The sequence below is a fragment of the Lacerta agilis genome, chromosome 8, assembly GCF_009819535.1.
Source record: "Lacerta agilis isolate rLacAgi1 chromosome 8, rLacAgi1.pri, whole genome shotgun sequence".
NCBI classification, from domain to species: Eukaryota; Metazoa; Chordata; class Lepidosauria; order Squamata; family Lacertidae; genus Lacerta; species Lacerta agilis.
The window spans coordinates 73249657-73267151 of record NC_046319.1 but is presented as its reverse complement, the minus strand read 5'-3'; the positions used below and the strand labels follow the sequence as shown (position 1 = coordinate 73267151).

General features: G+C 45.3%; 1 protein-coding gene across 1 annotated transcript; it reads right to left on the bottom strand.

The window, feature by feature from the left end:
• Positions 1 to 641: 641 nt before the first annotated feature.
• LOC117051678 (urokinase plasminogen activator surface receptor-like) lies at positions 642 to 16291 on the bottom strand. The gene is made up of 7 exons (XM_033158259.1): positions 16160 to 16291; positions 12617 to 12745; positions 10854 to 10991; positions 9319 to 9462; positions 7161 to 7307; positions 6143 to 6274; positions 642 to 1331 (listed from the first exon to the last, which is right to left on the bottom strand). The coding sequence occupies exons 1-7, from the start codon at positions 16206 to 16208 to the stop codon at positions 1114 to 1116; spliced, it is 957 nt and encodes a 318-aa protein (XP_033014150.1). The 5' UTR covers positions 16209 to 16291; the 3' UTR covers positions 642 to 1113.
• Positions 16292 to 17495: the final 1204 nt, after the last annotated feature.

Sequence of the window (17495 nt, the reverse complement as noted above, 5' to 3'; positions counted from 1 at the left end):
ACTCCTCAATCCTCCCCACTTTTCCTTTGACCCAAATATGCTTTTATGATGTACAGTCGTACCTTGGTTTGCGAATGCCTTGCGAGTCGAATGTTTTGGCTCCCAAATGCCGCAAACTCGGAAGTGATTGTTCCGGTTTGCAAATGTTCTTTGGAACCCAAACATCCAACGTGGCTTCTGCGGCTTCCGATTGGCTGCAGGGACTACCACTGTATTGTGATGACCCATCTTTGGTCAGATTGCAGCTTATTTGCCTGTGCAACCCCTCAACTGAATAATAAAAATTATATTAATAATTTATTATTTCTACCCCGCCCATCTGGGGTTATAACAATTGTTATAAAGTTTTATTTTTTGGGGGTGGGGAGAAGTAGGGGGGAAATCCTCCAGGGAGAGTATATCGAAAGCCTTGCCTTTTCTGGCCAAACTGGCAGGGTTGGAGATTGCAATCTGCTACTGCTGAATATGGTCCTGCCAAGAAACAGACCAGCCGCTGGCATGAAATCTATAGAAATGAACTAGAAATTAATCTCTCTGGATCCGAGGCTGGAACTAACCCAGCTGCGCCACTGCTTTCCAAGCCATTTATTTGGTTTTCCGCCTGCTTATCCCCCCTCCCTCCCTCCCTCCCAACCTTCTGAGATGAGTTGAGAGAGGCAGCCGCTACAAAAAGGGGAAATACAAAATGTGACGTTAAAAGCCCTTTTCACACTCAAGGGGGTGGCTCAGGGGCCATGAGAGATGGCCTGGTTTTTCCATTATATAATCTTATTAAAGCTCCCAGAGCAAGTAATCCCGAGTGGCTGCACCGGACGTGGGTGGAAAGTCAAGGAAGCCAACAGCTTGCCCTCTTGCGGGCTGCGTCCTTTGGAGTTGTTGTGGGAGGGTTGGCGAAGTTCAGTGATACCTGGCAGGGCTAAGAAGGAGGGCCTTATGGGTAGGAAGACTTCCCGAAGTCCTGCTCCCATCACGTTACCAAAGAAAGACACACCTGGGTGATGCAGGTGGGGCACTGCCAGACCTGGGATAGAGGGATTGCCTTTCCGTGGTAGCTGATCTACAGGAGTTTCGCATTTGGGATGGGGGCAGGCGGGTGAAGAAGGCATTTGCGGTTCAGTTCAGGGCTATGAGCAGTGGGGCTGCCAGCAGGGTGAAGAGGGTGCCCTTGCCTCTCCTTCCACCCTGGCCCTGCGCTCCGTTGCAGAAGGGGCCCTGGCAGCAGGTCACGTAGCTGACGGGAAGCTTGGGCAGCAGTGTTCCATAGAAGACCATATCCTGGCAGAGCTGCTGGTTGGCGCAGCCAGCTCGGAGGGTGGCACCGCGGACGTAATCTGCGTTGGAAGAGAAGAGAGGAGGGAAGGGAGTTGCATATCTTCCCAGGACAAGGGATCAGATCATATGGGTAGGGATAGGAGCGTTGGTCAATTTCATTTCTCTGCGTTACTCATTTCCCTAATCTTAAATTCAGTTCTTCACATTTCTGCTGCCTACACATGCACATACACACACACGGAAATTCACCAGCATTTCAGAGCAAATTTCTACTAACAAAGACATTGTTCCAGGTACTTTTGACTAATGTGACACATTTTTGGCAAGCGATTCCTTACAATCTAATGCATTTTTGTATCCAATGCATTTTATAGCTTCATTTTGATGCACACTCTCCCCTAATACAGTGGTACAAAATGGTCAATTGAAACCAAATTGATGAGACCTGTTCTCCGGATATTTCACAGCAAGCTTCATCAGTCAATAATGCTGAATAATACAAAAATGGCATTCCAGTTACAATAAATGAGCGACCACAAAGTACATCTCATGTTGCATCTTACCTAATCACTCAACACGGTTTGCTCAAGACAAAAGGTCACAAATCAATGTGATATAGCTCTAAGATTTATTGGTAAAAAGAGCGAGGTAAGCATCCCCTTTCTAGATGTTGAATTATTTTTTTTGCTACTGAACGTAATTAACATGTCATTAATTTACATCCATTTCGCAAACTTACTGATAGAAATTCTTTCCTTCGTTATCAGTCTAACCACATGGTCCAATTAAAAAATAGTCTCCCATTTAGCCAATTTATTAGACTCAAAAGAAATTCTTCCCCTGAAACTGATTTTTTTTTTTAAAAGAAGAATGCTGCATCCCTTTCATCTTCATTAAGAGATAGAGGCTATCCGCAGGAAATTATTCAAGCAACCTTTGAAAGGGCTAAAAGGACTTCTAGGCAGCAATTGTTGGTACCGAAACAAACAAACAAACAAAAAAACAATCAGGACAGGATTTTTGGTTCTATAGAGTACAATTGTTTATCTCCTTCTATTGAAAGAGTGATTAAGAGACATTGGCACATCATTTCCCATATTCCAAGCTGTGAAAATGTGCCTATCTTAGGCAAAAGGCGCACTAGATCATTTAGGGACGTTCTTACCCACACTGATCTTCTACTTGAATACCATAATGATGACCCACACACTACGCTGAAAGGGCACTATAGATGCAGTCATTGCACATGTTGTAGATTTGCTTTGCCCGTGAAATCATTTACCAACACAATAAACGGGCAAAAGATTGTCTTGCAACAGTTTACAAATTGCTCTACAAAAAACTGTGTGTACTGTATCCATTGTGCTTGTGGGCTTCTATATGAAGGCAGAACTACCCATGCAACCAGGACTAGAATTTCTGAGCATAGGTCCAAAATACACAATGCTTGTCTAGTTCAGCATTTACAGCAAGAAGCTCATACTGAAAATGACCTGAGTTTTTTTTCATTCTGCGAACTTTTTTTTTTTTAAACTACCTTTTAGATAGCAGAAAGTGAGCAGGAATTAAAGAACCTTTTAATGAGGGTGAAAGAGGAGAGTGCAAAATATGGTCTGAAGCTCAACATCAAAAAAACTAAGATCATGGCCACTGGTCCCATCACCTCCTGGCAAATAGAAGGGGAAGAAATGGAGGCAGTGAGAGATTTCACTTTCTTGGGTTCCATGATCACTGCAGATGGTGACAGCAGTCACGACATTAGAAGATGCCTGCTTCTTGGGAGAAAAGCAATGACAAACCTAGACAGCATCTTAAAAAGCAGAGACATCACCTTGCCGACAAAGGTCCGTGTATGAAATATACTCGGAGTCAAGTGTGAATTTCATGCTCTTTATTCAGCTCATAGTAGTGAGGAATGCAGTTTCTCCAAAATGTTTGCTTTATATACACTATTTACACAATGGGCCCCACGTGATTGGCTAATTCCGGGCTACTCCTGTATGCCAATCGGGTTACGGATTCACTTCCACCTGGAGCTGGATTGGGTTGCTCCTGCGAACCAATCAGACTGCTGCCATCTCAATCCTATTGTTCTGGGACCAGTCAGACTGCTGCAATCTCAATCCTATTGTTCTAGGACCAATCAGACTGCTGCATTTTGGATCCTATTCAACTTAGTACATAACAGTATAGTTAAAGCTTTGGTTTTCCCAGTAGTAATGTATGGAAGTGAGAGCTGGACCATAAAGAAGGCTGATCGCCGAAGAATTGATGCTTTTGAATTATGGTTTTGGAGGAGACTCTTGAGAGTCCCATGGACTGCAAGAAGATCAAACCTATCCATTCTGAAGGAAATCAGCCCTGAGTGCTCACTGGAAGGACAGATCCTGAAGCTGAGGCTCCAGTACTTTGGCCACCTCATGAGAAGACTCCCTAGAAAAGACCCTGATGTTGGGAAAGATGGAGGGCACAAGAAGAAGGAGAGGACAGAGGATGAGATGGTTGGACAGTGTTCTCGAAGCTACCAACATGAGTCTGAACAAACTGCGGGAGGCAGTGAAAGATAGGCGTGCCTGGCGTGCTCTGGTCCATGGGGTCATGAAGAGTCAGACACGACTGAACGACTGAAGAACCTTTTAGATCTGTTGATGTATGAAGAGCCTTGTTGCAAAAGGAGTACAAATTAATATTTCAACTAGGAACCTTGTTTCCAAAAGGTTTGAATACCGTATTTGACCGTGGTTGTTATATATATAAATGTACCTTTAACTATGTATGAATGTGATGATTGATTCCATGCACCTGTAATGTATTTAAACGTTTGGTATTACCAGTTTCTACATTTGCTGTGCCTGTGAGCATTTTTTGTGACCTTTTGTCTTGAGCAAGCTGTGCTGAGTGATTAGGCGAGACGTAACATGAGATGGGTATTGCATGTACTTTGTGGTCGTTCATTTATTGTAACTGGAATGCCATTTTGTATTATTCAGCATTATTGACTGATGAAACCTGGTTAATATCCAGAGAACAGGTCTCATCAATTTGGCTTCGATTGACCATTTGGCTTTGCACTTCCAGCTAACGACTACTTGAAGAACGCTTTCTCGCAACAGCTTCCATGTTTATGGCTTTGTGCTCCCTGTGAATGACTATTTGAAGAACATTTTGTTTGTTCCAGCTGTGTAATCCCATACTTACCACGTACATAACCAATATAGCAATGAGAGAGACACTGGTTCATTTTATGTTTATCAGTATCTCCAGGCTTGGTCATGCACATTGCACTTTAGTTTGCTTATTGTACAGTATGTTTATGAGTTTATATACTTATTCCAGTAAAATTGTCCTTTATATTCATAGCCAGTTCTGGTGTTGTTGGTTTGTTGTTTAACAATTGTTACTACACCTGATTTTGTGTGTGTGTATACTATGTATTCTTATGAACATTGCTTGATTGGAGAACTGCATTGAAAAATTCTGGTGAGTGTGAATTTTGTAGGATTGCTGTGTTTCGGTTTGGGTATTATTTCAGAAAGTGTGAATTTGATTGATTCGGCTTTAAATGCACCCTGAATCAAATTTCTCATCCATCCTTCATCTTAATCCTAATCATGCATTCCTTGTGTTTGGGGCAAATCAACTTACTCATAGCTACCTGTAACCAGAAGCTGGAAGGGCCAGGATGTGACAGGACTGTGAGGAAGGGCCATACCTCATTTGCTTTGCATGCAGAAGGTCTCAGGTTCAATCTCTGACATGTCCAGGTAGAGCTGGGAATGTCTCCTGGCTGCCCTATGGGCTCTCCTGGGCTCTGCACCTGCCTGGCATGATTCAGAATGGGCCCCTTTCCCCGCTGTGAAACTCTTTGACTCCCATGTCCCCCACTGGGTAAGGTTGATTTGACTCCCCAATTGCTCCTGATGTAGATCTTCACTCACACTTCCTTCCCTGGGCAGGGGGTGTGGTGGGGAGGGTAGTACCATTTTGTGGTTTGGTTCAGGTGCCAAAATTTCTTGGGCTGGCCCTGGCTGTAGGATCATCATCATCATCATCATCATCATTTATTATTTATACCCTGCCCATCTGGCTGGGTTTCCCCAGCCACTCTGGGTAGCTTGCAACAGAATATGAAAAACACAATAAAACATCAAACATCAAAAACTTAAACCTAAATAGGGCTGTCTTCAGATGTCTTCTAAAAGTCAGATAGTTGTTTATTTCCTTGACATCTGGTGGGACGGCATTCCACAGGGCGGGTGCCACTAACTGAGAAGGCCCTCTGCCTGGTTCTCTGTAACCTCACTTCTCGCAGTGAGTGAACTGCCAGAAGGCCCTCAGAGCTGGACCTCAGTGTCCAGGCTGAATGATGGGGGTGGAGACTCTCCTTCAGGTATACTGGGCCGGGGCTGTTTATTATCATGCTGTGTATGAATTGGTGTGCATGTATGCTTGCATTCTTAAACCATTTGGGCTTTCCAGTGCTGCAAGTAAGCCACCTGTAGGCCTTAGGAATGAGAACTGACCTTGGCTAGTACCATGACTGGTACATGTGAGTTCGACCTAAGAAGGTATTTTAGGATCACAATAAAGAGGAAACCAACCTTGCCCAATCTACTGGCAAGTGAAGGCACACCTACTCTGGTGCTTGCTTTCCTTTACCCTCCCCATTCCCTTTTCCTTTTGTATCATGCCTATCAGATTGTGTGCCTGTGGGCAGGGACAGCCCTATCTTTTAATATAGGTACAACACTTAGAAAATGTTAGGCACTTTAGAAGTGTATGGTAATAATCATTACTACCACCTGAGGAGGCACCGCCTACTCAAAAGCCTCCATCCACCTTTTGCCATAAATCTTGCACCATCTCTTACCTATGACATTCATGCAGTGGTCCATGTTTCCCACGCAGTTCATGAGTTGCAGATTCCCTGTGCTGCATTCATCATTTCCTGTATCTAGGCAGCTGTAACACACCTGCCCATTGAGTTCCCTCACAGAAAACTCTGCAAGGTAGGAGACAAAAGTCTTTTTCAGTAAGGGCCAAATTAGATGTGACGATTAGCATGATTTTGTTCATTTCTTCTGCAAATAGCAGCTGTTAGGAGAGCTGAGCAGCCTCTGGACTGTGGGAATCAGGAGTTTAACTCTTTCCCTTCCAGCCCCAACACAAACCCCCTCTCCCCAAAGCTGCTATTTTGATTTTTTGAGGCCAGAATGAGACGTGGGACAAAATTTGGAATCAGAAATTCATGGATTCCATTTCTGACACAGTCATACAGTGAGAGTGAGAGTGGAGGAGCTTTGATGTAATGCAGGGCTTTAAAAAAAGATTGGACAAATTCATGGCTATTATTTAGGGATGACCATATACTGTACTATTTCTAGGATCAGAGATGCTGGTGGGGGGGGGGCGGAAGAGAGTGAAAGCTATTGTGTTGGATTCTTGCCTGTGTACTTACTTGTAGAAGGGTAGTTAACCCACATTTGGGGGAACTGCTCCCCCCCCCAAGTTTTCTGGCCCTTGTGGGGTATAAATGTATTATTATTAAATATAATAACAAATATTGGCCAGTCTTGTTCACAGATATTTACTGCCTAATAATGCTGCTTTTTTGCGGGTGGGATATTTTTATATTGGGGGGGGGCATATGAGTCAAAAGGACTTTAAAAATACATCTATGCAATCCAGAAATATTTTTAAAAACCGGACTTCTGAGTTTTTGCAATTTTCAAATTTTGGTTTTAAAGTCTTCAATGGGGATGAAATTTTAAACACAAAGCACCTAATGTTTTATTTTAATTTTGGCATGCACATTTGAGTCAAAATTGGCTCGGGACTCCTGACGCTCCAATTTGTGCCATCCCCAAAAACCTGCAACCCACAGTTACCTGTGAAAGAGCTGTTGTTGCACCTGGAACCTTCGCAAACATGGACGGCCACGTAGCTGATTTTGCCTCCTATGCTGTATGCCAAGAGCGTTTCCTCCTTGGGGTAATTCCCGCAGCCTTTGATGATGGGCTCCACCAGACCTGTTCCTGTAGAAACAGAGGAGGGTGTCAAAGATCCTTGCCAGTGGCTTTGGGGGAATGTATTTGAGTGGAGGGCTGGACTATTCTGTATGCCAAGCACACTACAGAGGAGCTCAATGGCATTCGGGCTGCGTTCGCAGAGAGTAGACAACCACGCAGGACTCTTTGATCTTCTCTTGCAGTGCAATGAGCACTTACATACAACCAGGCAGGAGATGCCTCTGCCTCTCAATGGATCTGGCTCCACTTTCCATTGTTCTCCTCTCCCTCTGCTCCTCCAGTTCCAATGGCCACCAGGCACCACCAGCACACTGCCAGTTCTCACAGGACACTGGAGAGGCCAGGACATTGCCCCACATGAACTGAGAGTGCGCTCCAGAATCCAACTTGAGATCTTTTGCAATGCACGCATGGCTTATGCCACAAAAACCAGCAGGGGTTTTTTCAGCAGATACACCTCTGTTTCTATCAGGGGTGGCTAATCATTTTTGGGGTCAAGGGCTGGGGCCCACTGCCCCCATGCCAAAGTGGGCAGGGCCAATATACCAAAGTGCAAAGTGAGTTTGGCTTTGCTTTTTGCTTTTTTACACTCCGGGGAGTCGGGGAATCGCAAAAACCTTTCGGCATCCCAGAACCACTGCCGAGGATCCACAGAAGTGGCTGGTAAAACTCATACACGCACACAACTTTTAAACTTTTTTTTTTTTAAGGGCAAATTTTGGAAGTCCCACAAAAGAACCCTTTTGGCATCACAGTGGGGTACTGATGGCAGCAGTTTAGTAATTATTATTATTACAGTGGTACCTCGGGTTACATACGCTTCAGGTTACATACTCCGCTAACCCAGATATAACACTTCAGGTTAAGAACTTTGTTTCAGGATAAGAACAGAAATTGTGCTCTGGCGGCGCAGCGGCAGTGGGAGGTCCCATTAGCTAAAGTGGTGCTTCAGGTTAAGAACAGTTTCAGGTTAAGAGCGGACCTCCGGAATGAATTAAGTACGTAACCAGAGGTACCACTGTACAGTGGAACCTTGGTTCTTGAATGTACTGTATTTTTCGCTCCATAAGACGCACCTGAACATAAGACACACCTAGTTTTTAGAGGAGGAAAGGGGGAAAGCCCTGTTTTTTTGAGGATCAGCTGAAAGTGGTACAGCTTTTTTTTGCAAAGGGAAAAGCCCTGCTTTTTTGAGGATCAGCTCAAAGTGGTGCAGCTTCTTTTTCAAAGAGGAAAAGCCCCATTTTTATGGGTTTCAACTCACAGTTCTGCAGCTTCTAGTCCTACAGCCATTTCTACAGTTTCCAGACAGATAATCTAATCAGCCAGTCACATGTTGCTGGGGAAACAAACAGCCTCCCTCTGCATTCAACAATGGAGGCCTGGGCAAGGGGGCGGGGCTGGAAAGGGAGCCTTATCTCTCTCCCGATCACTTGCTGAACAGCTGTTCAGCGGCTTCCTTTCAACACCCCCTTCTCTCTTTGTAAAAAAAAGGAGCATGATCTGCTTTTGGCCCCTAGGCTATTTGGCTCCAGGGACCATGCATTCGTTCCATAAGATGCACAGACATTTCCCCTTACTTTTTAGGAGGAAAAAAATGTGTCTTGTGGAGTGAAAAATACGGTAATCTGTTCCGGAAGTCCGTTCGACTACCGAAACGTTTGAAAACCAAGGTGCGGCTTCTGATTGGCACAGGCGCCCTGGAAAGAATAGCTGACAGCCACATCAGACATTCAGCTTCTGAAAAATGTTTGAAAACTGGAACACTTACCTCTGGGTTTTCGGCGTTCAGGAGCCGGTTTGTTCATCAACTAAGCTGTTCAAGAGCCAAGGTTCCACTGTATTATTATTTTAAATGGATTTCCCCCCCAGCAGGACTTGAGGAAGTACAAAATGGGGGAACCATAGAAGCAGTTATAGCTTTGGGACAACTGTGCCGGGGGGTGGGGGGTGGGGGCCTGAATTTTGAAAGAAGTGACGAATTGGAAGGGCACAAAACACCTCTCAGATAGATTACCTGGCAGCCACTGGCGAGAGATTTCCACGCAGCGGTTCTCTTTACCTCTGCACTGGGCTGTGGGAATGCTGGTCCCATTGCACTCCTCCAAACTGCCTATGCAACTGTAACACTCCACTCCATTGCGTTCAGTGCTGTACGTAACTGTGGGAAGGCAAGAAAAATGAAGGGTCACCAATTCTGAGGCCCACGAGCACTGCTTGTGGAAGGCTTCAGTAAATAGCACCTCAGAAATCCACATTCTAAGAGGCCTTCTTGGTGGTTCCATCTCCCTCAGGAGATTGGGTGGTCAAGGAGCCCATGCCAATGTTTAACGCCCTAAAAACAATGTAGGCCCTAAATATCTAAAAGGTCACTTCCTTTCTCACAGACCCTTTTGGTGTTTCCACCTCCTTCAGATGTTTGGGGTGAGTGTGATCCGGCAGAGGGAATTCTCTGTGGCAGTCCCTGAGTTGTAGAATTCCCTCACCAGAGAGGACTGTCTCACACCTTCATTATAGGAATAGGAATAGGAATAATTTATTATTGGCCAAGTACATTTTCCAACATACTTGGAATTTGTTTTGGCTACATTGCAATGTAAACATACAGACACTGTTCCTCTCACAATACAAAGAAGCAAAGAAACCCCACCCATAATTTACCTCCCCTTCAGCTATACAACTACGAATTTAACAATTTAATGGCACAAGGGAAAAATCTATTCTTGTGCCTGGCCGATTTTGTATATGAAGTCCTGTAGCGAGGTCCAGATGGAAGTAAATCAAGCAGATGATGACCGGGATGTAAAGGATCTGCTACAATTCTCTCTGCTCTCTTCCTAACTCGGGTAGCATAAATTGTCTCTACTGAAGGCAAGCTAACACCAATATTTTGGTCATTTGCAGAGGACACACCTGTTTGCATTGGCCTTTGACACTTGACAGATATATATATTTGGGACCCACCCTACCCTTGCAATTGTAATTTGTTTCAAACTGTTTTCAGCACTGATGTTTTAAATGCTTGTGACCCATTTGGGGACTCCTGATCAAGGATGGGTAATAAACCAAAATAACAACAATAAATATTTGACATCACTGACTGCCCCATACAGAGAGCAGGAGATAGGCCACATTCACACCATAAATTTAAAGCATTATGATACCAGTTTAAGCAGTCAAGGCTTTCCCCGCAGAATTCTGGGAGCTGTAGTTTGTTAAGGGTGCCGAGAGTTGTTAGCAGACCGCTATTTCCCTCCCTGAGCTACAGTTCCCAGAGTTCCCTGTGAAGAGGGAATGATGGTAGCTCCGTGAGGGAAACAAGGGTCTCCTCATGGCACTCTTAAATCACAGCTCCCAGAATTCTTTGGGGGAAGCCATGACAGCCAAAAGCAGTATCATAGTGCTTTAAATGTATGGTGTGAACGTGGCCATAGTTAGTGGCTCATGAAAGTAAGCAAGACAGCTCTTTCCAGTGTATCGTACATGTCTCTGGAGAGCTCAGAGGTGTGACCATTTCCACTTCAGGGTTGACCATACTCCAGGGACTCTTACCATTGTAGGGGATATTGTTGCAAAGGTCTTCGGAACAGCAGTAGATGCTTCGCGATATGAAGCCCCTGCGGGTGGAGAAGTAGGACTGGCAGTACTGAGATGTGGTGCACCCTCTCTTCAGGGTCTCACTTATGGGGCCTAGAGAAGGGAAGGCACAGCAAGATGGCAGCTAAGGTGCATGATGAGGCTTACAAACAGCACTGATCACTGATCACTGAACCCACTGATCACTAGGGAGGGGGGAGGAATATACTTCTGTTCATGTTTAAATGTGAGCTTATGAAGTCCATACTTAAAAAAAAAGGAGACGAAACACAGCCTTCCTTCAGAATTTGCAGTTATCCGAATTTTGCGATGCAGTTACCTAACGAAACAATACTTATAAAAAGGCATATATTAGGTAGGGACGTCATATTAGGTAGGTTTTCCCAGACACATCCTGAATTGCAGTGGTGAAATTACCTTCCGGGGGAATTTTCAAAAATAGGCAAAATGTCTGGGTTTTTTTGAAAACAGAATCAGGAAGTGTTGTTTTTTTGGCAATTTCCCCCAAACAACTTTTTGGGGCAATTTCCCCCAAAAACCCTCAACAACATTTTGTGTCCAGATTTTTACTTTTTGAAATACAGTCGTACCTTGGCTCCCGAACGCCTTGGGAGTCAAACGTTCCGGCTCCCGAACAATTGAAAACCAGAAGTGACTGTTCTGGTCTTCGAATGTTCTTTTGGAAACCGAATGTCTGACGGGGCTTCCGCGGCTTCTGATTGGCTGCAGGAGTTTCCTGCAGCCAATCAGAAGCCGTGCTTTGGAAGTCAAACATTTCGGAAGTTGGACGGTCTTCTGGAACAGATTCTGTTCGACTTCTGAGGTATGACTGTATGGCAACCCTATACTAGGGGTAAGTATGCATAGCAGTAAGCTGCAAAACAAGATGTGCCACCCCAGCAGGGAAACCAACAATAGGCGAAGCCAGAGCCAATGACAGACAGAGCCAGCTGATTCTGGTTTTGCACCCATCCTCCTCCTCCTCCCTGTTGAGTTCTGCAAAGAGAAAAGTTCCAAAAGGTGGTGATCTAGGCCTCTAGGCTTCTCAGAACTGACCTCTGTTTTCCTGCCCGATGTTAACCTACAGCAGCACCTTCTCCTACTTAGTCATATGCTTCCTTTAAACAAACACATAAACCTCTGAAGCAGCAAATTGAATGTTAAATGCCAGGCCAGGAAGCCCTTAAATGAGCAGCTAATGACCCTCCTTGCCTGGAGACAAAGCTAACCAGCCAAGGTCACACATGGAATTTTTTATTTTTAAGTGATAGAGATCTGAGATAAGGCTATTCCAAATCGGGCCTGCAGAAATTGTGACGCACCGGGCAAAACACAGAATTGATGAACCCCAGTTCATTAAGGCTAGTGGGGCACCTAGAGGGAATGATGATCGATCAACTTTTCCTGTTGGGAGAGCAAAGGGCTACTACTTTTTCAGTGTGTCACTGTCCCTGCGCTTTTGACTGTGCAGTGGCTGGATTTATTTTATATATATTATTGTATTTATGCCTTCTTCAAAGAGCTCCAAGTTCACCCGGTGAGCTACACGGCTGAGTGGGGATTTGAACTCTGGTCTTGCAGGTCCTAGTCCCACACTATGACCACATTGTTCTTTTTTTTTTTTTTTTTTTTTTAAAAAGCATCACCTGACAATTTCTGCAGATCAAGGGACATACACAGGCCAGGTTAGTTGGCAACCCCTTCCCCAGGCCACGTACCGTAGGCAGCTCGTGTTTCCTCCATGCAAAGGGTCTCGTTGCTGCCACAGAGTTGCTGCTGGTTTGTGCAATTCTCACGTGTCCCCAGGCACTTGTGGCAAGACAGGCCACGAGCTTCAGGAAGCAAAGCTGAAATGACATTTGTCAAAGGAGTCTTTCCCCCTCTGCTTCAAGGATATATTTTCCCATCAGAGTGCTTGGATAAGATGCCCCTGTGGAACTGGACACCCCTTAAATCTGGGGATAGGGAACCTTCCTGGGGCAACATTGGAAGGGACCTCAGGGGCCATCTAGCCTAGCCCCCTGCAAAAGCAGGAATTGCAGCTGAAAAAATCCCTGATGGATTTCTGTTGAAAGTCCTCCTTCAGATCAGCTACCAGCCAAGAGGTTGCCTTTCTTTGGGATATTTTGCCTTCCCTTTTAGAAAAGCAAAAATGAATATAAAAAACCCACATGCCAGTGGTGGGTGAGGCCAGAGGCAAAAGAGGGTGAAGCAGTAAATGTAAATGAAAAATAAAAAATGCCTTTGTATAGAAAGTGGATTTGCACACACACAAACATCCTCCCACCCCTCTCCCTCCAGCCAAGCAAGAAGTGTGATCAGAGTTCAAGGACAGATTCCAACCAGAAAAAAATATATCAAGGAGGGTGTGAAGCAGGGACAGTGAGGGTGCAGCTGGGGAGGGAGGGTGGCTTGGAGAGTGTTGTGAGGGCCAGACCGAAAGTGCTTCAAGTGCCACATTTGGCACCCAGGCCTCAGTTTCCCCACCTCTGCCTTAAATGTACAGAGGCCTTCTTGATGTTTGGACATGCCTACCTTACAACACTTTAAAAAAAAAAAAAAGGTTGAACAAGGATTTCCTCATCTCTCTGTGTTTTATTGATTTTAAAATTTATTATTATTATTATTATTATTATTATTATTATTATTATTATTATTATGTTTTTAAAAAACACATTTGATTAACTTTTAAATTTTTATTTTAAAAAAGCATATGCTCCTCTTCATAGAAGAAGTTTCACAAAGGAGTTTGGAATGATGCGCACCAGCAAATAAATCACAACTCAGTTTTAAAGCAAAACGGAAGCAAGCACTCCAAACAACACCAAAATGCTATTAAAACTAGTACAGTGGTACCTCTGGTTACGTACTTAATTCATTCCGGAGGTCCATTCTTAACCTGAAACTGTTCTTAACCTGAAGCACCACTTTAGCTAATGGGGCCTCCCGCAGCCTCTGCGCCGCCAGAGCACGATTTCTGTTCTTATCCTGAAGCTAAGTTCTTAACCTGAAACTTTATTTCTGGGTTAGCGGAGTCTGTAACCTGAAGCGTATGTAACCAGAGGTACCACTGTACCTAGTAGGATGACGGGACCGTAGCAAAAAACCCCAAGAAATACCTGTGTAATAGGCACTTCAAGCAACAATAAAAAACCAAGTAGTTCTTTAACAGCATGAGCCTAGCTATGTCCACTCAGAATTAAATTGGCTTTGCTGCCTGGCATGTGGGGCTCGTATTACAGCCTAAGGCCCATTGAAAAGTGTTGATGGGCTTCGTGGAAATCAAGAACCCATGTATATTAAATAAGCACCAAGCTGACCAAGAAGCCCATTTCAGCCCAGGGCAGTGGAGGAACGGAGGAGGAAGAGTTAACTATCTTTCACTTGACGTTTCCCACTGACTTGTGTGGGTAGGTTGGTGTTTCTGAGGTTGTACGGCGATGTGTTCATATGCTGGTCTCTGCAAGGCAGGATGCAAGCTGAGATTCCTGAATTGCCTCCCTGAAACCATTTGGCAAGAGAAGCCATTGGAGCAGGTAAAGGTAGGGATCCTGGATTTTAATTCCATGGTGGTACCATCCAAAAGTTTTGTGTGTGTGTGTGTGTGTGTGTGTGTGTGTTTGAGGCAGGGGGTTGACTCTGTGGCAAGGCACCTGTAGGGAGTCCTGCAGGGGGTTTCTTTCCACCTGGTCTGTTTTTGTGCATTTGTATGTGTTCTGCAACATGTTGTTCATGCAACAATAACACTTGCACAAATGGTGGATTTATCCTGGACTGTCCGCACATCATTCTGCTTTAGTAGTCGTCCTGTCATGCTTCCCCAGTATTATTGCATTATTTCTATCTGGAGGGATGCTCTTGCGATGTAGAGCAACAAAAGTGGAATGGAGAAACAAATCAGAGCGATTGCAGTACAAACGTACCTTGAAAGCCGAATGGAATCTATTCCGGAAGTCCGTTTGACTTCTGAAAAGTTTGGAAACCAAGGTGCAGCTTCCGATTGCTCAGGCACACCGGAAACAATAGTGGAAGCCGCGCCGGACGTTCAGCTTCGCAAAAAAAATGTTCGAAAACTGGAACACTCACTTCCAGTTTTCGATCATTTGGGAGCCGGAACGTTCGACTCCCAAGGCATTCGGGAGCCAAGGTACGACTGTATACAGAGTTTCACAATATCAGAACGAAGTTCTGGAACATGTACTGGTTTGGAAGCCACGCTGCATGTCCACCGTCAAAACTGCACAACCTGCATTGAAAACTGCATGGAAAACTACATTGTCGATGCCATCATGAGCACAAATCATTTTGAATGCACAATGAATAGGGTATCTGGCATAGGTGGTTGTGGGGGGTGAAAATTCAGAATTTTCACACGCCTAACTATTTTGAATGCTCTGTCTCAAAAGAGAGAATGCAAATGAAGATGGGGTTAGTGACCCTTTGCTAATTTTGGCACCCCTTGGCAAATGCCTGACCTTACCAAGCTCCGGAGCTGGCCCTATCCCTCACCTGCTTTTGAGGGAAAGAACTGTGGGTCAGAACCAATTTGGGTCCACTTTCCACCTGGAGGAAAGGAGCAGTAGAATCGAATGCTGCGAACAGGGTTAATGATGGGTGTTGCTAAAAGCCAGGGATACACATGACTTTTTCCAGCTTGGAAAGCTGGAAATGATAGATGATAATTAGAAGCTGGTCGGATTCCAGTACATGATGTGGAAGAGGAACAGTGTGGTTAAAATTGGAGGGATGGGAGCCACGGGTTGCTGTATTTCTGTTTGAGAATTAGGCAAAGGGGTAAGTAAGGCGCTGATACAAAGAAGGCCCCTTACTAAGGGTGGAACCATTAATATTGGAATGGAAGAGGGAATTTTGTGGGGGGACAGCTTTTCTCCACTCTGTAGCACTGTGAGAGGACAAGCTAATGCCCACCGAAATTCCATCTTCAGTGCAATGCTTTTAGGTGCAGGATCCCTTGTCCCTGTTGCCCTCAAGCTGCACACGTGCCATACTTTTAAAGCATACCTGCTCCAAAGAATCCTGGAAACTGTAGTTTGTTAAGGGTGCTGAGAAGAGGTAAGCTACAGTTCCCAGGATTCTTGGAAGTGGGTGGGGAGAGAATGTGCTTTAAGTCCATGGTGCGTACGCAGCCTCAGTTACTCTACCTAAGGGAGCCGGGAGTCAGAACGACGGCCTTCTTTCTTGGGTGTAAGGGGAAGAAAGGTTATTCGCAGCAGCAGGGAGTTCCCCTGGTGGCAACCCACCTGTGGCCAACAAGGCAATCGGGATGGTGAGCTCTATGGCCGCCTTCATTGTCTTCCCCCCCTTTTTAATCACTTCTCCGGTCTGTCCTGTTCTCCGGCTTGGCTTTGCGAGGCGTACACTCCCAGCTCTCTGTCCTGATTGCCTCTGGTTGGGAAAGGCAGCTTGGTCCTAAAACCTGCTCGGCAGGGGAGAGGACAGGGTGATGCAACCCATCCATTCATCAACAAGATGCTGCCCTGGGAACCTTGGCCAGTTCCCTCTGGACCAGATGAAATCAGCACTTTCGGGGATGGGACGGAATGGACGAGCCGAAGTGTGAAAAGGGGGAAGAGCAGATCTCAAGATGGGCTCCAGGGCTCCTAGAGAAGTGGTTCGGAAGAGAAGGAAAGGCAGAAGGTGCAGCCAAATTTCAGTGTTAGAGCATCTGCTTGGCATGGAGAAGGTCCCAGGCTTGATCCCCACCTGCCATCTCCAGGGAACACCTGAAATCCTGGAGAAATGTTGAAAGCAGTGGAGGCTGGTCTACGCAGGGGTAGGCAACCTAAGGCCCATGGGCCGGATGCAGCCCAATCGCCTTCTCAATCCAGCCCACGGACGGTCCGGGAATCAGCGTGTTTTTACATGAGTAGAATGTGTGCTTTTATTTAAAATGCATCTCTCGGTTACTTGTGGTGCATAGGAATTCGTTCATCCCCCCCCCCCAATATATAGTCCGGCCCACCACATGGTCTGAGGGACGGTGGACCAGCCCATGGCTGAAAAAGGTTGCTGACCCATGGTCTACAGTGTCCCCTTAGCCAGCCCCTCATCTGCCTACATATCTACTCCAAAACTGAAGCCTGCCATTGGCTCTGGCTCCCCTTACTGTTTGGGCTTCCAATATGGCTACAGCCAACACTGGGTGCCACTCAGTGTAAACAGTGTAGACCAGGGTTTCCCAAACTTGGGTGTCCAGCTGTTTTTGGACTACAATCCCCACCATCCCTTACCACTGGTCCTGCTAGCTAGGGATCATGGGAGAAACCTTGGAATGCTGAACTAGATGGTCCAATAGCTAAGAGTATTCTGACTTTCCAAGCTGGTGGCAGTGCAAGGGGCTTCTAAGGCCAGTGTTTAAAAAAAGAAGGCTGGGATCATAGTTCGCAAGCATAGGAAATTTGTAGCCATTGCATAATGCAATGCACTCCAGTTGCAGAATGATTTGTTTCCCCGTCACAGAGTTGCAGAATTTTGGCTTCCCGGTGGCATGGATTGCAGTAACAAATAATAACAACATACCAGTAGCTCTTGGAAAACACCGGTACAGCAATAGGAGCAAGCAGACTGAGTGGAAAA